This window comes from Mustelus asterias, chromosome 15 (assembly GCF_964213995.1).
Source record: "Mustelus asterias chromosome 15, sMusAst1.hap1.1, whole genome shotgun sequence".
NCBI classification, from domain to species: domain Eukaryota; kingdom Metazoa; phylum Chordata; class Chondrichthyes; order Carcharhiniformes; family Triakidae; genus Mustelus; species Mustelus asterias.
This window is the reverse complement of record NC_135815.1, coordinates 68,521,145-68,545,022: the sequence shown is the minus strand read 5'-3', so window position 1 is coordinate 68,545,022 and position 23,878 is coordinate 68,521,145. Positions and strand designations below refer to the sequence as shown.

At 44.6% G+C, this 23,878-nt stretch overlaps 1 protein-coding gene across 7 annotated transcripts in view; it reads right to left on the bottom strand.

The window, feature by feature from the left end:
- The window catches only part of snx14 (sorting nexin 14), a 175,243-nt gene that overhangs the window by 18,686 nt on the left and 132,679 nt on the right, over window positions 1-23,878 (bottom strand). For all 7 annotated transcript variants that reach the window (XM_078230055.1, XM_078230061.1, XM_078230059.1 and 4 more), the window contains one exon: window positions 10,597-10,692. In XM_078230055.1, the coding sequence (XP_078086181.1) occupies window positions 10,597-10,692 (96 nt within the window). The remainder of the gene's footprint in view (window positions 1-10,596; window positions 10,693-23,878) is intronic.

Here is a 23,878-nt window from a genome sequence, read left to right as displayed (position 1 = left end):
GCTAGGTTGATTGGCCATTCTAAATTGCCCCTTAGTATCCCAGGATGCATAGATTAGAGGGATTAGTGGGTAAATATGTAGGGATATGGGGATAGGGCCTGTATGGGATTGTGGTTGGTGCAGACTCGATGGGCCGAATGGCCTCTTTCTGCACTGTAGGATTCTATGACCTGGGAATACCACCACCTGGAAGTTTCCCTCACCAACCTGACTTAGAAATATATCGCCGTTCTTTTATTGTTACTGGGTCAAAATTCTGGAACACCTCCTTAACAGCACTGTAGGTGTACCTACACCACTACCTTCTCAAGGGGAATAAGGGATGGGCAACAAATCCCTTGCACGGTGAGTGCTGCTTGACTGTGAGGAGTGCTTTTGGAGTTGGGTAAAAACAGGGAGTTCAAGTGATAAGTTATGAGGAGGTAAGTAGTCATTAAACTTGCTTTCGGGGTGAGCTAAATTAGTTCTTATTTGGGAAATTAAAAGCTGCACTTTAGTGCATTCCTGCAACAAGAGTCAGCTCTCAACTGAATTTGGCTGGTTGTTTGTACAACTAGTTAAAACCAGTTCCAGGGCTTTGTAAGTTGTGCCTATAAAAACAAAGGCCTCACAGTGCTGCTCTGACTGCACAGTGAGTGCTGCCTGATTGTGAGGAGTGCTTTTGGACTTGGGTGAAACAGGCAGCACAGGCTACAAGGGAGAGTGCTGATTGGTAAGTAAGTGTTACTCTTGATTCTCTGAAATTGACAGAGAGTTCGGACTAAAAAAAATTTAAAAGTGACATTACAGGAGGGCTGTGATTTGATTGGAGTTGTACTAAATTTGAAAACCCATTTAACAGGGAGCTGTACTAAATTTGAAAACCCATTTAAATTACTGGCTAGACATCGCATTGAGACGGAGGTAATAAGGAAATATATATTTTTAAAATTTAAATAAAAAAATTTAAAACACTAATTAAATAGAGATGGAAGGTCAGGTGATGTGTTGTTCATGCATGATGTGGGAGCTGGTGGACCTCATTGTGGTTCCCAGTGAGTATGTCTGTAGTAAATGTTGGTTGCTTGAAGAACTCCAGCTCATGGTTGATGAGCTGGATTCTGAGCTTCGGACGCTGCGACACATCAGGGAGGGGGGAGAGATACCTGGACACTGTGTTCCAGGAGGCAGTCATACCCTTAGATTAAATACTTTGAATTTGGCCAGTGGACAGGTACAGGAGGTGTGGCTGTGAGTGAGGCAGGTAGAGGGATCCAGGAGGTAGGGTTACAGGACCCTCAGTCCCTGAACTTGTCCAACAGGTTCGAGATTCTTGCTCCCTGTGTGGGCGGGAATGGATACTGCAGGGAGGATGAGCAAACTGACCATGGCACCGTGGTATGGGGAGCCATTCAAGTGGGGGGAGAAAAATGAAACGTAGTCGTAATTGGGGATAGTATAGTTAGGGGCATTGACACTCTTCTCTGTGACCAGGATCGAGAATCCCAAAGGTTGTGTTGCCTGCCTGGTGCTCGGGTTCAGGATATCTCATCTGGGCTGCAGAGGAACTTGGAGTGGGACGGTAAAGACCCTGTTGTCGTGGTCCACGTAGGTACCAATGACATAGGTAGAACAGAAAGGTTCTGCTAAGGGAGCTAAATTAAAAAGCAGAACCAAAAAGGTAATAATCTCTGGATTACTACCTGAGTCACGAGCTAATTGGCACAGGGTAAATAAGATTGAGGTAAATGCGTGGTTCAAAGATTAGTGGGGGAGAAATGGGTTTGAATTCCTGGGATACTGGGGAAGTATTGGGGAAGAGGAGACCTGTTCCGATGGGACGGTCTTCATATGAATCGTGCTGGGACCAGAATCCTGGCGAATCGTATAACTAGGGCTGTAGATAGAGCTTTAAACTAGTGGGGCAGAGGGTCCAGTTGTATGGAGAATTAGAAAATCAAAGTTAAAAGGAGAGGGTAGAAGTGCAGGTTAATGGAGCTGAGGGCTCAGGAGAGGTTAGTAAAGTTTCCAGACCATGGAACAGAACAGAGAGCATAGAAGGTGGCAAAAATCTAACCTTAGGCAGACCAAAAAAGGTGACAAGTATGAGAAGGGAGGTGGTCAATGCAGGACTGAGGGTGTTGGTCCTAAATGCGCGCAGTATACGGAACAGGGTAAATGAGCTTGTTGCGCACATTGAGATTGGCTGGTGCAATATTGTGGGCATCACAGAGGCGTGGTTCAAGGGGATCAGGACTGGGATCTAAATATCCAAGGATTTGTGTCCTTTCGAAAGGACAGGCAGATGGCAAAGAGGGCGGGGTTGCATTGTTAGTAAGGAATTAAGTTAAATCGATAGCAAGAAGTGATATAGGATCAGAAGGCACAGAATCTCTCTGGGTAGAGTTGAGCAACCACAAAGGTAAAAAGACCCTGATGGGAGTTATGTACAGGCCCCCTAGCAGCAGTCAGGATGTGGGGCATTAAATAAATCAGGAGATAGAAAAGGCATATAAAAAAGGCAATATTACAATAATCATGGGGAACTTCAATATGCAGGTGGACTGGGAAAATCAGGTAGGTAGTAGGTCCCAAGAAAAGGAATTTGTGGAATGTCTAAGAGACGGTTTTTTTGGAGCAGCTTGTGACAGAGCCTACTAGGGAACAGGCAATTCTGGATTTGGTGATGTGTAAAGAGGCAGACTTGATGAGGGAACTTAAGGTGAAGGAACCCTAAGGGAGCAGTGACCACAATATGATAGAATTTACCCTGCAGTTTGAGAGGGAGAAGCTGGAATCAGATGTAATGGTATTACAACTAAATAAAGGTAACTACAAAGACATGAGGGAGGAGCTGGCCAGAGTTGATTGGAAAGGGAGCCCAGCAGGGAAGACAGTAGAACAGCAATGGCAGGAGTTTGAGTGTTATTCGAGAGGCACAATGGAAATTCATCCCAAGGAGGAGGAAACGTGCTAAGGGAAGGAGAGGCATCCATAGCTGACGAGGGAAATCAAGGACAGTACCGGCGGCACGGTAGCACAGTGGTTAGCACTGCTGCTCCACAGCTCCAGGGTCCTGGGTTCGATTCCCGGCTCGGGTCACTGTCTGTGTGGAGTTTGCACATTCTCCTCGTGTCTGCGTGGGTTTCCTCCGGGTGCTCCGGTTTCCTCCCACAGTCCAAAGATGTGCAGGTTAGGTTGATTGGCCAGGTTTAAAAAATTGCCCCTTAGAGTCCTGGGATGCGTAGGTTAGAGGGATTAGCAGGTAAAATATGTGGGGGTAGGGCCTGGGTGGGATTGTGGTCGGTGCAGACTCGATGGGCCGAATGGCCTCCTTCTGCACTGTAGGGTTTCTATGATTTCTATGAAAGTGGCAAGGATTAGTGGGAAGCCAGAGGATTAGGAAGCCTTTAAAAGCGAGCAGAGGACAACTAAAAAAGCAATAAGGGGGGGAAGATGATGAAATAAGAGTGTAAGCGAGCTAGTAATATAAAAGAAGAGTTTTTTTCAATATATAAAAAGTATATATAAAAGGCAAAAATAGCCATTGGATAATGAGGCTGCAGAAGTAATAATAGGAAACAAAGCAATAGCAGAAGAACTGAATAGTGACTTTGCATCAGTCTTCACGGTGGAAGACACCAGTGGGGTGCGAGAGCTCCAGGAGAGTCAGGGGGCACAGGTGAGTGTAGTGGCCATCACTAAGGAGAAGGTTCTGGGGAAACTGAAAGGTCTGAAGGTAGATAAATCACCTGGACCGGATGGACTACACCCCAGGGTTCAGAAAGAGATAGCGGAGGAAATTGTAGAGGCATTGGTGGTGATCTTTCAGAATCACTGGAGGCAGGGAGGGTAGCAGAGGGTGTAGATACGCAGAGGGACCTGGGTGTGCAAGTCCACAGATCCTTGAAGGTGACGTCACAGGTGGAGAAGGTGGTGAAGAAGGCATATGGCATGCTTGCCTTTATAGGATGGGGCATAGAGTATAAAAGTTGGGGTCTGATGTTGCAGATGTATAGAACGTTGGTTCGGCCGCATTTGGAATACTGCGTCCAGTTCTGGTCGCCACACTACCAGAAGGACGTGGAGGCTTTGGAGAGAGTACAGAGGAGGTTTACCAGGATGTTGCCTGGTATGGAGTGGCTTAGTTATGAGGAGAGATTGGGTAAACTGGGGTTGTTCTCCCTGGAAAGACGGAGGATGAGGGGAGACTTAATAGAGGTGTATAAAATTATGAAAGGCATAGATAGGGTGAACAGTGGGAAGCTTTTCCCCAGGTCGGTGGTGACGTTCACGAGGGGTCATAGGTTCAAGGTGAAGGGGGGGGGTTTAACACAGATATCAGAAGGACATATTTTACACAGAGGGTGGTGGGGGCCTGGAATGCACTGCCGAGCAAGGTGGTGGAGGCGGACACACTGGGAACATTTAAGACTTATCTAGACAGCCATATGAACGGAGTGGGAATGGAGGGATACAAAAGAATGGTCTAGTTTGGACCAGGGAGCGGCACGGGCTTGGAGGGCCGAAGGGCCTGTTCCTGTGCTGTATTGTTCTTTGACTGGAAAGTAGCGAATGTAACACCGCTGTTTAAGAAAGGAGGGAGGCAGCAGACGGGGAATTATAGGCCAGCTAGCCTGACTTCGGTCATTGGCAAGATTTTAGAGTCCATTATTAAAGATGAGATCGCAGATCGCACTTGGAAGTGCATGATAAAGTAGGACTGAGTCATGTCTGACAAATCTGTTAGAGTTCTTTGAGGAGGTAACAAGGAAGTTAGATAAAGGAGTGCCAATGGATGTGATTTATTTAGATTTCCAAAGGACTTTGACAAGGTGCCGCATAGGCGACTGTTAAATAAGTTAAGTGCCCATGGGTGTTAAGGGTAAGATCCTGGCATGGATAGAGAATTGGCTGACTGGCAGAAGGCAGAGAGTGGGGATAAAGGGGTCTTTTTCAGAATGGCTGCCAGTGACTAGTGGTGTGCCTCAGGGGTCAGTGCTGAGACCACAATTTTTCATACTATACATTAATGATTTGGAAGAAGGAACTGAAGGCACTGTTGCTAAGTTTGCAGATGATACAAAGATATGTAGAGGGACAGGTAATATTGAGGAAGCAGGGGGGCTACAGAAGGACCTGGACAGGTTAGGAGAGTGGGCAAAGAAGTGGCAGATGGAATACAATGTGGAAAAGTGTGAGGTTATGCACTTTGGAAGGAGAAATGGAGGCATAGACTATTTTCTAAATGGGAAAATGCTTAGGAAATCAGAAACACAAAGGGACTTGGGAGTCATTGTTCAAGATCCTCTTAAGGTTAACGTGCAGGTTCAGTCGACAGTTAGGAAGGCAAATGCAATGTTAGCATTCATGTCAAGAGGGCTAGAATACAAGAGCAGGGATGTACTTCTGAGGCTGTATAAGGTTCTGGTCAGACCCCATTTGGAGTATTGTGAACAGTTTTGGCTCCATATCCAAGGAAGGATGTGCTGGCCTTGGAAAGGATCCAGAGGAGGTTCACAAGAATGATCTCTGGAATGAAGAGCTTGTCAGATGAGGAACGGTTGAGGACTCTGGATCTGTACTCATTGGAGTTTAGAAGAATGAGGGGGAATCTTATTGAAACTTACAGGATATTGCAAGGCCTGGATAGAGTGGACGTGAAGAGGATGTTTCCACTAGTAGGAAAAACTAGAATCAGAAGGCACAAACTCAAGCCAAAGGGACGATCCTTTAAAGCAGAGATGAGGAGGAATTTCTTCAGCCAGAGAGTGGTGAATCTGTGGAACTCTTTGCCGCAGAATGGGGATGAGAAAAATGTCAGCCATGGTTGAATAGCAGAGCAGGCTTGATGGGCCAAGTGGCCTAATTCTGCTCCTACGTCTTATGGTCTAAATGTTGGCCTACCATTTCTCGCATGGTTGAAAAAATATATTCCAGGTAGAGGCAGACGTGTAAAAGTTCCTTAAAGGTCTTGGTCTCTTACTGCAGCACTGGTTATTTTTGCATTCTAGCATTCTTGCATTCTAGCACTCTGTCAACTGTCAAAGAGCGGCACGGTGGCACAGTGTTCAGCACTGCTGCCTCACAACGCCAGGGACCCGGGTTCGATTCTAGCCTCGGGTCGCTGTCTGTGCAGTTTGCACATTCTGCGGGTGCTCCGGTTTCCTCCTACAGTCCAAAGGCGTGCAGGTTGGATGGATTGGCCATGCTAAATTGCCTTCGTTTCACAAGATGTGTAGGTTAGGAGGATTAGCAGAGTAAATGTGTGGGGTTACGCGGTAGAGAGTTGGTGTAGACTTGATGGGCTGAATGGCCTTCTTCGGCACTGTAGGGATTCTATAAATTAGACCTCATTGGACTCTGTGCCTAGAATTTGTGTTCCTAAAGGCACAGTCCCCTCAAATGTTTCAACAAGATCACTTCTCATTCTTCTCAACTCTGATGGGTATAAGCCTAACCTGCTCAACCTTTCCTCATAAACCAACCCCATCATCCTAGAAATCAGTTGAGTGAACTTTCTTTCAACAGCCTCTAATGCAATTTAAGTATGGAGACCAGAATTGTACACAGTACTCCAGATGTGGTCTCACTAAAGCCCTGTACAGCCAGCTGCAAGGCTTGATTACTTTTATCCTTGCAATGAAGATAAATATTCCATTTGCCTTCCTAATCAATTGCTGTACCTGTATACAGAGTTACAGTTTACCAACTTGAAAATGACCCATTTATCCCTACCCATATTTTCCGTTAGCCAATCTTCTATCCATGCTAACATGTTAGCCCCTACACCATTTGCTCTTATTTTGTAACCTCTGGTGTGGGACCTTATTGAATGCCTTTTGAAAATCCAAGTACACAACAACTACATGTTTCCTTTTATCCATGTTCCTTATTACTTCCTCCAAGAGCTCTAATAAATTAGTCAAACACAATTTCCCTTTCACAAAACAATGGTGACTCTGTCTGATTGTATTATGGTTTTCTAAACGTCCTGCTATGAGCTACTTAACAATGGAATCTAGCATTGATGTTAATTCATTAGTGTCACAAGTATGCTTACTTACACTGCAATGAAGTTAGTGAAAATCTCCTAGTCGCACACTCCGGCACCTGTTCGGGTAATTTGCCCTATGACAGAAGTTAGGTTAACTGGCCTATTCTTTCCTGCTTCCGGTCTCCCTCATTTCTTGAACACAGGCATCACATTCCTGATTTTCTAAACAACTAGGATCTTTCTAGAATCTAGGGAATTTTGGACGATCACAACCATTGCCTTTATTATCTCTGTACCACTTCTTTCAAGAACCTAGGATGTAGACCATTGAATCTAGAAAACGTGTCAGTCTTTAGTTGCGTATTCCCAGTACCCTTTCCCTCATGATTGCAAGTCCTTGAATTTCCTCCCTTCTTTTTACCTCTTAATTTTCATGTCTCCCAGTGGTACTGGCACAAATAATTTAACTGGGTCAGATGCCAGAATGCCGATGAATTGAAGATTAAAATACTGGTGTAAGAAATTGCTTATAAACTCTGAGCTTTCATATTGTACATATTAAATTAAATAGCATTTTTTCAGGTCTGTTTCCTTTAGTTTTAAAATTCACAATGCAAAATGCAATCTTTGGAGGCATTAAATTGTTTAAGGAAAAAGAAATTAAGCCCAGAATATGAAACAACTGTGAGAGTAATGCTGATACACAGAAATGGCCTTGAGCATATGTGGCTCCAGTCTATAAAAATCAAACAGTCAATCCCTCCCACCACCCTCATCTCGCTGATATAACTTCAGTGGGTTAGTCAAATGAAATGTCTTTCAAATAACTTAAACTACTCAATATTTAATTAGAAAGCATGTGGGGAAGAACATGAATCTAACAACTGAAGTTGAATGTAGTCAGAGGAGCAGATGCCAAGAAAAAGGATAATAAAAGCTATTCACCCTAATGCTAATTTTTGTTTATATTAGATTGACTGAAACAAGAAATTGGAGGGCAAAATTTGATCTAGGATAAAACAGATCTCAGCATGGTTATACACAAGAGGCATTTTGACATGTTAAATGTCTAATGGCTCAGATATGCCAAGGCATGAATACATTCAGATTTTTGTTGCTGGCCAGAACCCCCCCTCTACCCAGTCCCCCACTGTAACAGGTGACTGAGTACCTATATTGTCCTTAACTGTTGCCCTAGCTCTATCCCTTGGCTGAATTACCTGCCTGAATCCATACCCAGATCCATACTCAGATCCAGGCATACTTTGCTCTCTGTGAGCACAGTAATGCTACAAAAGCCGGATGCATCTCTCTTCCATTGTGCATCAACAACTTGAATTTATGTAGTGCCAATAACATAATAAGACATCCTAAGGTGCTTTACAAGAATGTAACCAAACAGAAACACAATAGATATTAGGAAAGGTGATAAAAAGCTTGTATAAATTGTAAAGAGCATCTTGAAGAAAGAGAAGGAAATGGAGGCAGAGAGATTTAGGGAGGACTTTCCAGAGCTTAGGACCTAGAGAACTGATGTTGGAGCAGTCAAAATCCAGGTTGCACAGGAGGAATTTTATGAAGAGGAACATAGAGGAGGGATGTCGGATGTAACAGAGACAGAGGGCTAAAGCCATTGAGAGATATGAAAACATGGATAGCGATTTTAAAAATCAAGATTTTGCCAGACTGGGAACCAATGTAGGCCAGCAAGCACAGAGATGATGGACAAACAGGACTCTGTACAGTCCAAGTTGTGGGTGATCTCAAGCTTAGAGACTGGAAGGTCAGTCTGGTGCAGATTGGGATAGTCGAAGCTAGAGATAACAAAAGTCATGCTGTTAGAGCACGAATAGACTTCATCAAATCTGAGAATGTTTGAAATTAGATTAATTAAATTCTGCATCATCTTCCATATTACTCTCCAGTAACAGTTTACCTGACTCCTCACCCGAGGACAGAATAGACAAAGTGAGACAAAGAACCAAACTATCAGCAGTAATCTCATTTATGTTTAACTGCTTTAATTTTATGGGGCTAGTGGCCTCTCTCACCAATGGGTAAAGGCTTTCAGCCGTAATAGGTGATATAGATAAAGTACTGTTGACTGTTCCAGCTCCTTGATGTTACCATTGCCAAATTACTCAAATACTTCCTGGGGAAGGGGTTTAACTTTGATCAGAAACTGAAATCAACCAGCCATATAAATACTGTGGCTACAAGAGCGATGATGTGGAGATGCCGGCATTGGACTGGGGTAAGCATAGTAAGAAGTCTCACAACACCAGGTTAAAGTCCAACAGATTTATTTGGTAGCGCAAGCCACAAGCTTTCAGAGCACTGCTCCTTCAAAAGCAGTTCCTTGAAAGAGGAGCGCTCTGAAAGCTTGTGGTTTGTGCTACCAAATAAACCTGTTGGACTTTAACTTGGTGTTGTGAAACTTCTTACTGTGTTACAAGAGCAAGTCAGAGCCAAAGGCTGTCCACCATCTACAGTTCACCAAGGCTCCTTCAACAGAACTTTCCAAACCCACAACCTCTACCATCTTGAAGAACCAGAGCAGCAGACACATCGGAACTCGACCACCTGACATGCAAGTTCCCATTGAGGTCATCATCCTGACTTGGAACTATATCGCTGTCCCTTCACTGTCGCGGAGTCAAAACCTGGAACCACCTCCCTAACAGCACTGTGGGTGTACCTACACCACATGGATTGCAGCAGTTCAAGAAGGTGCCTCACTACCATCTTCTCAAGAACAATTATGGATGGGCAATAAATGCTGGTCTGGCCAACAATGTCCATATCCCATTAAATAATACTTTTTTAAAGAATGAGGCACAAGTCAGGAGTGTGATGGAATACTTTCCAATTGCCAGTATAAGTGCAGCTCCAACAACAAACAAGCAGCTTGACGTCATCCAGGACAAAGCAGACTGCTTGATCACACTCCATCTACCACCTTCAACATTCAATCCCCCCACCAGCGGTGCACAGCAGCAGTACTGTGCATCATATACAAGATACACTGCTACACAAGATACTCATCAAGGTTTCTTCAACAGCACCTTCCAAGCCCACAACCACTACTACCTTGCAGGACAAGGGCAGCAGATGCCTGGGTGCACCACCTGCAAAGTATTTCTCCTAGCCACACATTATCTTGACTTGGAAAAACATAGTCGTTCCTTCATGGTTGTTGGGTCAAAATCCTAGAACGCCCTACGCTGAGTATATTGATCCACATGGACTACAACGGTTCAAGAAGGCAGGTCACCGTCACCTTCTGCAGGGTAATTAGGGTTTGTAACAAATTCTAGCTTTTCCAGCACAGCGCATAAACGAATACATACTTTCCCAGGTTTCACTCAGAATGTTCCACGAGGTAGCAATTTAAAATAATACAATATTTTTGTCTCCTTTTCCTTAGTGGTAGCTTTGATTATCTGAATACAGAACACCTGCCACACATCACACTATGAGAATTGTTTTTAAATAGTTAATATTTAATTTTCTCATCATCTCTCCAACTCTGCAACCCTCTAGTATGTCCTAGGTCTCACAGCAAACGAACTGTCATTTTGGCATTGGTTTCCTGGTACAAAGATACCCTAACTTCTTACCAGGAATGTAGTTCATCATTTCATCAAAAGTCTGTTTTGCTCTCCTTTGTTTGCCTTCAGTGGAGCGAAGTTCAGTATTCTCACAGAAGACTGAATCTGTAACAAAAACAACTACATTCATTATGGTCATTACTTCCTGAAGCAAGCTAGTGCTCGCAAAAGGCAACTGTTATTAACACAATGGGCGAAATCTTACCAACAAATGGCAGAGTTCTGTTGCTGCCAAGAAAACCGGCATGTTTCTCTCCAGAAAAACCAGTCGGTTTTCCCTCCAGATCTTACAACAATGCAAAAAATCAAGGGGCCGTGATTTCTGCTGCCATTGAGGTGGGTGGGGCCTAAACATGCCAGCAAAACCCAGCTGCACAGAGATCAGGGCACCATCTCTAAAGGGCACCCTGATCAGAACTGCAAAAACCTCCCCACTCCACCACTCAGGCCTTAGAGGCTCCTGTCTGCACCCCCAATCGTGCCAGCATTCACTCTGACCCCCGCGATCATCAGCCCCTTCTCCGCCCCTCCCCCAAAAGGCCATCACCAGCATCCTTTGCTTGTCGGATTGCTTCCGCCCACAACCACAGCTGCATGAATTTAGCCCCTAGCACACCCCCCACCCCCCTCCAAACAAATGAGGCTCCCACAGGGGCCCAGCCCTTTGCGCAGGTTGGCATGGTGACAACCTGTGCCAAGGGGCAGTGCCAGGGTACTGTCTGGCCACGTCTTTCGTCCCTCAGGGGCTATACTTACCTTTGCGCCCCCGGGGAGACCCCACGACAGGTTCATGTCTAGGGTTGCACAGTGGCACAATGGTTAGCGCTGCTACCTCGCAGCTCCAGGGACCTGGGTTCAATTCTGGCCTTAGGTGACTGACTGTGTGGAGTTTGCACATTCTCCCTGTGTCTGCGTGGGTTTCCTCTGGGTGCTCCGGTTTCCTCCCACAGTCCAAAGATGTGCAGGTTAGATGGATTGGCCATGTTAAATTGCCCCTTAGTGTCATGGGGTTTAGTAGAGTAAATATGTAAGTTAACGGGGATAGAGCCTGGGAGGGATTGTTGTCAGTGCAGTCTTGATGGGCCAAATGACCACCTCTGCACTGTAGGGATTCTATGATTCTACGAGTGAGAACCGAGTGAGACCTGGAAAAATATATATTTTTGAAGTTATGGCGAGGGGTCAAGATACGGGCGGAGGACGCTAATAATATTAAAATGCATGCAAAGCGATGACATTGCTGGCAAGGGAAGATCCGAAGTTACATTATGGCCCGCGAGAACTGCAACTTCTGGATCTTGAGCCCCCACCAGGAATTTCGCAGATGGCGAATGTGGGCTCAAGATTTCACCCAATGTTTCAAAACCCGTATAAACCAGTGACTAGCAATTAGACAGTATAAGGAAATGTAGTGTGATGTTAACATTGCATCCATTGTCAGTCCATTCTGAAGTTGGGTGGATAGCACACTCCTTGCCAATTTCATAAATTCCCACATGTGCTTGGCACAGCTTAATCTGGGAGGGAAATCACTCACGATCCAACATCACTCAATCTGTACAGCCTCCTCCAGCCCAAGACATTCATGCTCCGACAATTCAGGCTTCTTGCCCATCGGCAATTTCCTTCACTTTATTACTGGCCTTCAGCAAAGACTTGAATTCCATCCCTAAACCAGACATCACTTCTTAATCAAAGTGATGGATTTTAAGCTTTTGGCTATCTGCCCTAATATCTTTGGTGTCTGTGTCAAATTTTATTTGATAATACTCCTGTGAAGGGGCACGAAGTGCTTTATTACATTACAAGGTGCCAAATAATGCAACTTCTTCTTGCTGACACTTTAGCCCTGAAATCCAATATGGTGTTTCTATAATTACTTGATTCCTGACTAGTGCTAGTTTTCAGGCCTGCTAGGTGCCAGAATCTACAGACACATGCCTGTTTCATGTATACAGTGTACTGAACAATATGACTGTATACTGAACAAATTTCTAGTATTGGATTCACTGCACTAAATAAGGTGCCACTCCCTGGTTATTTTTCCCAAAGAATTGGCAGTAGCAAGACATAGCTGGCAATTTCATTTTGCAAAGGTTCAGACAGTCTCTTAACATCATGTCAGGAAGGAAGAAAGCAAAGACACAGTTCACAATCAGTACAACACAAAACACAAATCCACAACAACAAACAATGTCATTTTGAAGTGCAGTGATGGCATGGATGAAGAATAACAGGAAATAAAAACACTGGTGCCGCAGGTTCTATCATGCATTCTGGGACCCTCAAACCAAGTGGAAGGGAAGAATCAGGAATGATTCCAAGACCGCTGACTTTAAAAAGGACCATGGCAGGAGACAGGCAGCCATGTCATTGCATGAAAGTTACACTCCCTGTAATGAACTGCAGAACAGGAAAGCAGACATAATATATCTTCTTTGTAACTCTTGGCAACAGTAAGAGCATTGTCACCATTTTCCCGAGGATCTGAAATGACATAGAAACATCTGCAAAATTGCATTTGCTGGACATCTCCAAACTCCGTGGCCTGGGCCTCAGCACCTCCCTCTGCAACTCGATCCTGACCTTCCTAACTTACAGACCACAATCAGCAAAGGTAGGCAACACGTCCTCCACGATCATCCTCAACATCGGTGCCCCAGCAGACTGTGTTCTTAGCCCCCTACTATGTTCCTTATACACCTATGTTTGTGTGGCCAAATTCCCCTCCAACTCGATTTTCAAGTTTGCTGACGATACCACCGTATTTGATTTGATACGTCACATGTATTAACATAGTGAAAAGTATTGTTTCTTGCGCGCTATACAGACAAAACATATCGTTCACAGAGAAGGAAATGAGAGAGTGCAGAATGCAGTGTTACAGTCACAGCTAGGGTTTGGAGAACGATCAACTTAATGCAAGTAAGTCCATTCAAACGTCAGACAGTAGCAGGGAAGAATCTGTTCTTGAGTCGGTTGGTACGTGACCTCAGACTTTTGTTCTTTTTCCCGAAGGAAGAAGGTGGAAGAGAGAATGTCCGGGGTGCGTGGGGTCCTTAATTATGCTGGCTGCTTTGCTGAGGCTGCACGAAGTATAGACAGAGTCAATGGATGGGAGGCTGGTTTGTGTGATGGATTGGGCTACGTTCACAACCTTTTGTAGTTCCTTGCGGTCTTGGACGGCACCGTAGTGCATCAGATCTTGCACCGCAGTGGATCAGATCTCAAACAATGATGAGACAGAGTACAGGAATGAGATAGAGAATCTGGTGAACTGGTGCGGCAACAATAATCTCTCTCTCAATGTCAACAAAACGAAGGAGATTGTCATCTATTTCAGGAAGCGTAAAGGAGAAAATGCCCGTCTACATCAATGGGGACAAAGTAGAAAGGGTCGAGAGATTAAAGTTTTTAGATGTCCAGATCACCAACAACCTGTCCTGGTCCCCTGCATGCCGACACCATAGTTAAGAAAGCCCACCAATGCCTCAACTTCCTCAGAAGACTAAGGAAATTTGGCATGTCAACTACGTCTCTCACCAATTTTTATAGATGCACCATAGAAAGCATTCTTTCTGGTTGTATCACAGTTTGGTATGGCTCGTGCTCTGCGTTCCACGACCGCAAGGAACTACAAAAGGTCATAAATGTAGCCCAATCCATCACGTAAACCAGCCTCCCATCCATTGACTCTGTCTACACTTCCCGTTGCCTCAGCAAAGCAGCCAGCATAATTAAGGACCCCACGCACCTCGAACATTCTATCTTCCACCTTCTTCAGTTGGGAAAAAGATACAAAAGTCTGAGATCACGTACCAACCAACTCAAGAACAGCTTCTTCCCTGCTGCTGTCAGACTTTTGAATGGACTTACCTTGCATTAAGTTGATCTTTCTCTACACCCTAGCTATGACTGTACACTACATTCTGCACTCTCTCGTTTCCTTCTCAATGAATTATGTTTTGTCTGTATAGCGCGCAAGAAACAATACTTTTCACTGTTAATACATGTAACAATAATAAAATAAAATCAAAAGATTTGGGATGGATGGTGTGCAAAATGATATTACCAGCTATACCTCACTACTGCCAAACCATTGGGAAAAATAACCAGTGAGTGGCACCCAAGTTACTACAGACCAAGGAGAGTGGAGGAGCAAATTCCATCTAAGATATGCAAACAATTTTTTTTAAAGATTCAGAGAAATTCTAGTGCATTACATTCCTGGGGTCAATATTTCCACATTGGTGCCATCAAATGTCTTTCTCCCTGTTTTTTCTTTCTCCCTGTCAAGTGTTATTTAGTTTGCACTTAAATGCTGTAATTGGACTGGTTTCAATGACCACTGATAGCAGCATATTCCACATTCTAATAAACTTCAACAGAAAAAAAATCTACCTATATTACTGGCTCATTCATAGAATCCTACAGTGCAGAAAGAGGCCATTCAGCCTATCGAGTCTACACCAACTACAATCCCACCCAGGCCCTATCCCCATATCCACCCACTAATCCCTCTAACCTATGCATCCCGGGACACTAAGGGGCAATTTAGAATGGCCAATCAACCTAGCCCGCACATCTTTGGACTGTGGGAGGAAACCGGAGCACAGGAAAGCCATGCAGACACAGGGAGAATGTGCAAACTCCGCACAGACAGTGACCCGAGCCGGGATTTGAACCCAGGTCCCTGGAGCTGTGAAGCAGTGTGCTACTGTGCCACCCAGTGAAAACTATTTACTCTCTCAAACTCTTCTATAATTTTGAACATTATTATTTCCTTTTCCCAAAACCACCTGTTCTGAATATTGACCTGGCTTTAACAAGCCAATGATTATAATTTCATCTTTTAAACCTTGGCATCAACACAGCATTTTTCTTTCTCATTTTTGCAATTTTTTCTCATTCTTGATCACAGCTGTTCACAATCTATGTAAATGATTTGGATGTGGGGACCAAATGTAATATTCCCTAGTTTGCTGATAAAATGAGATGGAATTGTAAGTTGTAAGGAGGCTTCCCGGCGACTTGGAAAGGCTAAGTGAATGGGCAAGAACATGGCAAATGGAATATAATCAAAATAAGTGCGAAGTTATCCACTTTGGTGGAAACAACAGAAAGGCAGAGTATTTTGACATGATGAGAGGTTGGGAAGTACTAATGTCCAAAGGGTGACCTTGTTCATGAATCAGTGAAAGCTAGCATCCAAGTGCAGCAAGCAATTAGAAAGGCAAATGGTATGTTTGTCGTTATCACAATGGGATTTAAGTATAGAGGTAAAGACATCTTGCTGCCATCATATAGAGCTTTGGTGCCCTTATTTAAGGATGGATATACTTGCCGTAAACAGAGTGTAACAAAGGTTCACCAGACTAATTCCTGGGATGGTCTTATGAGGAGAGATTGGGCCTGTATTCTCCAGTGTTTCAAAGAATAAGAGGTGATCTTGAAACTTTTTTTTTAAACAGGGTGTGACAGTATAGATGCAGAGGGGATGTTTCCCCTGGCTATTGAGCTCAATCAGGTGACGTAGTCTCAGAATAAGGGGCAAGCCATTTAAGACGGAGATGAGCAGAAATTCTTTTACTCAAAGGGTGGTAAATCTTTGGAATTCTCTACCCATGGGGCTGTGGAATCTCTGTCATTGAGCTTGTTCAAAACTGAAGTTGACAACCATTCTGGGCACGAATGACATCAAGGGATATGGGGATAGTGGGGAAAAATGTAGAGGTAGATATCAGCCATGATCTATTTGAATGGTGGAACAGGCTACTCCTGCTCCTATGTTTCTATGCATTATCCTCATATAAGATATAAGGAGCCCACAGTTATACCCTATTTTAACAATGCCTCTGTTAGATCCGGTACATCTTTGTTTTTGTATCTGATGTCCCTATTGATAAAACTCAATCTATTTTGCTGTTTGTTGTTTTTTTAATTGACTGCCCTGATATTAAATATCTCTGTTCCTTCAAACTATTTAGAGTTTTATTGCTCAGAGTGTGCATCCATATTCTTCCGTTCTGCCCAAAATGTATTGTTTGTTGACTTGCAATTGCCACATATCTACCCATGCTTCTAATCTGTATGTCCTCCAATAATGTTTTTGTGTTCATTCTGTTTAAACCTGCTCTTGACATTCAATCAGAGAAATAACCAGTTACTGTTCCTGTCTACTTTCTCTCTGGAAACACCCACTTGCTCTCACTCAGTTGTGAGAAATGCCTATTTAAAATAATGAGGGGCACAGATCAGCTAGATAGTCAACATCTTTTCCCAAAGGTAGGGGAGTCTAAAACTAGAGGTCACAGGCTTAACATGAGGGGAGAGAGATACAAAAGGGTCCAGAGGGGCAATTTTTTCACACAGAGGGTGCAGTGTGTCTGGAACGAGCTGCCAGAGATAGTAGTAGAGTACAATTTTGTCTTTTAAAAAGCATTCGGACAGTTACATGGATAAGATGGGTATAGAGGGATATGGGCCAAACGCAGGCAATTGGGACTAGCTTAGAGGTTTAAAAAAAAGAGTGGCATGGACAAGTTGGGCCGAAGGGCCTGTTTCCATGTTGTAAACCTCTATGACTGCATAGAGATAACTCCTACTCTTTTATTGAGTAAGGGGAAATATGAAGACATAAGGCAGCAAATTAGAGGAGTAAATTGGAAGGAGGTATTCTCGGGGAAATGTACTGAAGAGAGGTGGCAGTTTTTCAAGGAATGTCTGTCTAGAGTTCTACAGGACAATGTTCCGAGCAGACAGGGAGGAGTTGGTCGGTTAAAGGAACCGTGGTGCACGAAAGCTGTGCGGGACCTAGTCGAGAAGAAAAGGAAAGCGTACAAAAGGTTCAGAGAGCTTGGCAAAGATAGGGATCTAGATGAGTATACAGCTTGTAGGAAGGGACTAAAGAAGGAAATTAGGAGAGCCAGAAGGGGTCACGAGAAGGCATTGGCAGGTAGGATTAAGGAAAACCCTATGGCGTTCTATAAATATGTGAAGAGTAAAAGGATGAGACGTGAAGGAACAGGGCCTATAAAAGGTGAAGGCGGGAAAATCTGTACGGAACCAGTAGAAATGGCAGAGGTGCTTAATGAGTATTTTGCCTCGGTTTTCACAGAGGAGAAGGACCTGAGTGGATGTACTGCGGGCTTGCGGTGGACTGAAAAGATTGAGTATGTAGACTTTAAGAAAAAGGTTGTGCTGGAATCTTTGAATGGCATCAAGATAGATAAGTCGCCAGGTCCGGATGGGATGTACCCCAGGTTATTGTGGGAGACGAGGGAAGAGATTGCAGAGCCTCTGGCGATGATCTTTGCGTCGTCGATGGAGACAGGAGAGGTGCCGGAGGATTGGAGAATTGCGAATGTGGTTCCTATTTTCACGAAGGGGAATAGGGATAGCCCAGGAAATTACCGACCGGTGAGTCTAACCTCAGTGGTTGGTAAGCTGATGGAGAAGATCCTGAGGGACAAGATTTATGAGCATTTAGAGAGGCTTAGTATGCTCAAGAACACTCAGCATGGCATTGTCAAAGGCAGATCATGCCTTACGAGCCTGGTGGAGTTCTTCGAAAATGTGACTAAACACATTGACAAAGGGAAAGCGGTAGATGTGGTTTATATGGATTTTAGCAAGGCGTTCGATAAGGCCCCCCATGCAAGGCTTCTAGAAAAAGTGAGAGGGCATGGGATCCAAGGGGCTGCTGCCCTGTGGATCTAGAACTGGCTTGCCCAAAGGAGGCGGAGAGTGTGTATAGATGGGTCTTTTTCTAATTGGAGGTCGGTCACCAGTGGTGTGCCCGAGGGATCTGTTCTGGGACCCTTGCTGTTTGTCATTTTCATAAATGACCTGGATGAGGAAGTGGAGGGGTGGGTTGATAAGTTTGCCGACGACACGAAGGTTGATGGGGTTGTGGATAGTCTGGAGGGATGTCAGAAGTTACAGAGGGACATAGATAGGATGCAAGACTGGGCGGAGAAGTGGCAGATGGACTTCAACCCAGATAAATGCGTAGTGGTCCATTTTGGCAGGTCAAATGAGATGAAGGAGTACAATATAAAGGGATCTTAGTACTTAGTACTGTAGTACTTAGTCTCTTAGTACTGTAGAGGATCAGAAGGACCTTGGGGTCTGGGTCCATAGGACTCTAAAATCGGCCCCGCAGGTGGAGGAGGTGGTTAAGAAGGCGTATGGTGTGCTGGCCTTTATCAATCGAGGGATTGAGTTTAGGAGTCCGGGGATAATGATGCAGCTATATAAGACCCTCGTCAGACCCCCTTGGAGTACTGTGCTCAGTTCTGGTCGCCTCATTACAGGAAGGATGTGGAAAAGATTGAAAGGGTGCAGAGGAGATTTACAAGGATGTTGCCTGGATTGAGTGGCATGCCTTATGAGGATAGGCTGAGGGAGCTCGGTCTTTCCCCCTTGGAGAGACGTAGGATGAGAGGAGACCTAATAGAGGTATATAAGATGTTGAGAGGCATAGATCGGGTGGACTCTCAGAGGCGTTTTCCCAGGGTGGAAATGGCTGCTACGAGAGGACACAGGTTTAAGGTGCTGGGGGGTAGGTACAGGGGAGATGTTAGGGGGAGGTTTTTCCCCACACAGGGTGGTGGGCGAGTGGAATCGGCTGCCGTCAGTGGTGGTGGAGGCGAACTCAATAGGGTCTTTTAAGAGACTCCTGGATGAGTACATGGGACTCAATAGGATGGAGGATTATAGGTAGGCCTAAAAGGTAGGGATATGTTCGGCACAACTTGTGGGCCGATGGGCCTGTTTTGTGCTGTAGTTTTTCTATGTTACTATTGATATATGTTAATTACTTGTAATAGATGCTGAAACTTTAATTACCTTTGTATTTCTGAATTTTTCACTCCGAATGCCCTCAATGGACATTCAGGGTCCTATAGCTGGCTATAGTAAAGTTCATCTTGGAACCACTCTGTTTGGCTACTTGAGGGGAATGATAAGTTTTTAAATACAAGAAAACCATTGTAACGGCTAACCCCAACACTGATCCTAAGGTCCCGTGTTCTTTTCTCTCTTCTTTAAATAAGTTTTTTGTGTCGGTCTTCACTGTGGAAGACACAAATAGTTTACCGAACATTAACGATAGAGGGTTGGTAGGAGGAGAGGTACTCAATACAATTAATGTTACCAGGGAGGCAGTGCTTGGTAGACTAATGGGACGGAAGGTGGACAAGTCCCCGGGCCCGGATGGAATGCATCCCAGGGTACTGAAAGAAATGTCAGAGGTAATAGCGGATGCGTTAGTGGTCATTTATCAAAATTCGTTGGATTCTGGGGTAGTGCCGGCGGATTGGAAAACGGCTAATGTTACGCTGCTGTTTAAAAAAGGAAATAGACAAAAGGCGGGTAACTACAGGCCAGTGAGCTTAACGTCTGTAGTTGGGAAAATGCTGGAATCCATCATTAAAGAAGAAATAGCAGGCCATCTGGATAAGAATGGTTCGATTAAGCAGACGCAGCATGGATTCATGAGGGGAAAGTCGTGCTTGACGAACTTGTTGGATTTTTATGAAGATGTGACTAGTGCGGTTGATGGAGGGGAACCGGTGGATACGGTGTTTTTGGATTTCCAAAAGGCGTTTGATAAGGTGCCTCACAAAAGGTTGCTGAAGAAGATTGGGTCACACGGAGTTGGGGGTAGGGTGTTAGCGTGGATTGGGGATTGGCTATCCAACAGGAAGCAGAGAGTCGGAATAAATGGGTGCTTTTCTGGTTGGCAGATGGTAACTAGTGGCGTGCCGCAGCGATCGGTACTGGGGCCTCAACTATTTACCATTTATATAGACGAACTGGAGGAGGGGACTGAGTGTAGGGTAACAAAGTTTGCAGACGACACAAAGATAAGTGGAAAAGTGAATCGTGTGGAGGGCGTAGAAGGTCTGCAGAGAGATTTGGACTGGCTGAGTGAGTGGGCGAGGATCTGGCAGATGGAGTATAACGATGACAAATGCGAGGTTATTCACTTTGGAAGAAATAATAGCAAATTGGATTATCTAAAATGGAAAAAAAATTACAACATGCTACTGTGCAAAGGGACCTGGGGGTCCTTGTGCATGAGACGCAAAAACCCAGTCTGCAGGTGTAACAGGTGATCAAGAAGGCAAATGGGATGTTGGCCTATATCGCAAGGGGGATAGAATATAAAAGCAGAGATGTCTTGCTGCATCTGTACAGGGCATTGGTGTGGCCGCAGCTGGAATACTGTGTGCAGTATTGGTCCCCTTATTTGTGGAAGGATATATTGGCCTTGGAGGGAGTGCAGAGAAGGTTCACCAGGTTGATACCAGAGATGAGGGGTGTTGATTATGAGGAGAGACGGAGCAGATTGGGTTTGTACTCGTTGGAATTTAGAAGGCTGAGGGGGGATCTTATAGAGACCTATAAGATAATGAAGGGGCTGGATAGGGTAGTGGAGGAGAGATTCTTTCCACTTAGAAAGGAAGCTAGAACTAGAGGGCACAGCCTCAAAATAAAGGGGGGTCAGTTTAGGACAGAGTTGAGGAGGAACTTCTTCTCTCAGAGGGTGGTGAATCTCTGGAATTCTCTGCCCATTGAAGTGGTGGAGGCTACCTCGTTGAATATGTTTAAATCACGGATAGATGGATTCCTGATCGGTAAGGGAATTAGGGGCTATAGGGATCAGGCGGGTAAGTGGAACTGATCCACTTCAGATCAGCCATGATCTTATTGAATGGCGGGGCAGGCTCGAGGGGCTAGATGGCCTACTCTTGCTCCTATTTCTTATGTTCTTATGTTCTGATCGATAGGTTATCAAGTCCCTTTGATAACCAAACTCAGTTCTTGTCAGGTCAGCAACATTCATTCACACATCAGGACCTGTCAGAAAAATCAAAATTAATGAACTCTATGCCAACTGGCCTGCTTTCTTACTTGTGATTTTTTTCTAAGTTTTCTGAGATACAATTTAATTGGTCCCAGCTGAGTTTACACAAGGTTGCATACCAATATTATTAGTAACAAGTGAGGAAAATAAAAATTACTCGTAACAGAGTTTGAATAATCGGATCCAAATTCAGGAAGATATCTTTCTAGCCCTGTTGTTGCCTCAGTTATCAACTTTCACAGTCATAGAGCACAGAAACAGGCCCTTCGGCCCACCATGTCTATGCTGACAACTTTCTGCTTTGTTAAAACTGTGGTATTTGGCACACAGATTTGATTGTCACAACTATCTTCCGTTAGCACTTATGAAATTTATGTCCAAATCTGTAAATTTCACAAAGATCAAATTATAAAGTAAATGTACTATCCAGTTCATTTACATCTTTAAGGATTTTTAGTTAAACCACTGTACAAATTAACCCACCCCAAATTTGATGTAATATTTTGCATTTTACAATCATCTTGATGCTATCCTCACTTTCCATGATTGTCATACATGATGTACTTGACATTTATCACTGACCTGCTTAAAAGCTCAAGATATGCAGGAAAACAGTAGTCTGCCAGAGAAAGTGCAACATAGGGCTGAAAGAACAAGTGTGATTAATAGTCAGATTTGAACTGACTGAGGGGAAGAACTCAATCTGAGAAGAACAAACAAACCTGTAAATATTTAAAAGACGTGGAGATGCTGTCGTTGGACTGGGGCAAATACAGTAAGAAGTCTCACAACACCAGGTTAAAGTCCAACAGGTTTATTTGGTAGCAAAAGCCACTTGCTTTCGGAGCGCTGCTCCTTCGTCAGGTAAGTGGGAGTTCTGTTCACAAACAGGGCATATAAAGACACAAACTCAATTTACAAAATAACGGTTGGAATGTGAGTCTTTACAGGTAACCAAGTCTTAAAGGTACAGACAATGTGAGTGGAGAGAGGGTTAAACACAGGTTAAAGAGATGTGTATTGTCTCCAGCCAGGACAGTTAGAGAGATTTTGCAAGCCCAGGCAAAACGTGGGGGTTACAGATAGTGTGACATGAATCCAAGGTCCCGGTTGAGGCCGTCCTCATGTGTGCGGAACATGGCTATCAGTCTCTGCTTAGCGACTCTGCGTTGTCGTGTGTCGTGAAGGCCGCCTTGGAGAACGCTTACTCGAAGTTCAGAGGTCGAATGCCCATGATCGCTGAAGTGTTCCCCAACAGGAAGAGAACACTCTTGCCTGGTGATTGTCGAGCAATGTTCATTCATCCGTTGTCGTAGCGTCAGCATGGTCTCCCCAATGTACCATGCCTCGGGACATCCTTTCCTGCAGCGTATCAGGTAGACAATGTTGGCCGAGTTGCAAGAGTATGTACTGTGTACCTGGTAGATGGTGTTCTCATGCGAGATGACGGCATCCGTGTCGATGATCCGGCACATCCTGCAGAGGTTGCTGTGGCAGGGTTGTGTGGGGTCGTGGTCACATCTTGCAGAGGTTGATGTGGCAGGGTTGTGTGGTGTCCTGTTGGGGAACACTTCAGCGATCACGGGCATTCGACCTCTGATCTTTGGGTAAGCATTCTCCAAGGCAGCCTTCACGACACACGACAACGCAGAGTCGCTGAGCAGAGACTGATAGAACATAGAACATAGAACAGTACAACACAGAACAGGCCCTTCGGCCCATGTTGTTGTGCTGAGCTTTGTCTGAAACCCAGATCAAGCTATTTCCTCCCTATCATCCCGAAGTACTCCATGTGCCTATCCAATAGCTTCTTAAATGTTCCTAAAGTTTCTGACTCCACTATCACTGCAGGCAGTCTATTCCACACCCCAACCACTCTGAGTAAAAAACCTACCTCGGACATCCTTCCTATATCTCCCACCATGAACCCTATAGTTATGCCCCCTAATTACCACTCCATTCACCCGAGAAAATAGTCTTTGAACGTTCACTCTATCTATCCCCCCCTCATCATCTTATAAACCTCTATCAAGTCTCCTCTCAACCTCCTCCGCTCCAAAGAGAAAAACCCAAGTTCCCTCAACCTTTCCTCATAAGAGCTATTACAAGGGGGCATAACTATAGGGTTCGTGGTGGGAGATATAGGAAGGATATCAGAGGTAGGTTCTTCACGCAGAGAGTGGTTGGGGTGTGGAATGGACTGCCTGCAGCGATAGTGGAGTCAGACACTTTAGGAACATTTAAGCGGTTATTGGATAGGCACATGGAGCACACCAGGATGATAGGGAGTGGGATAGCTTGATCTTGGTTTCAGATAAAGCTCGGCACAACATCGTGGGCCACAGGGCCTGTTCTGTGCTGTACTGTTCTATGTTCTAAGACCTACCCTCCAAACCAGGCAGCATCCTGGTAAATCTC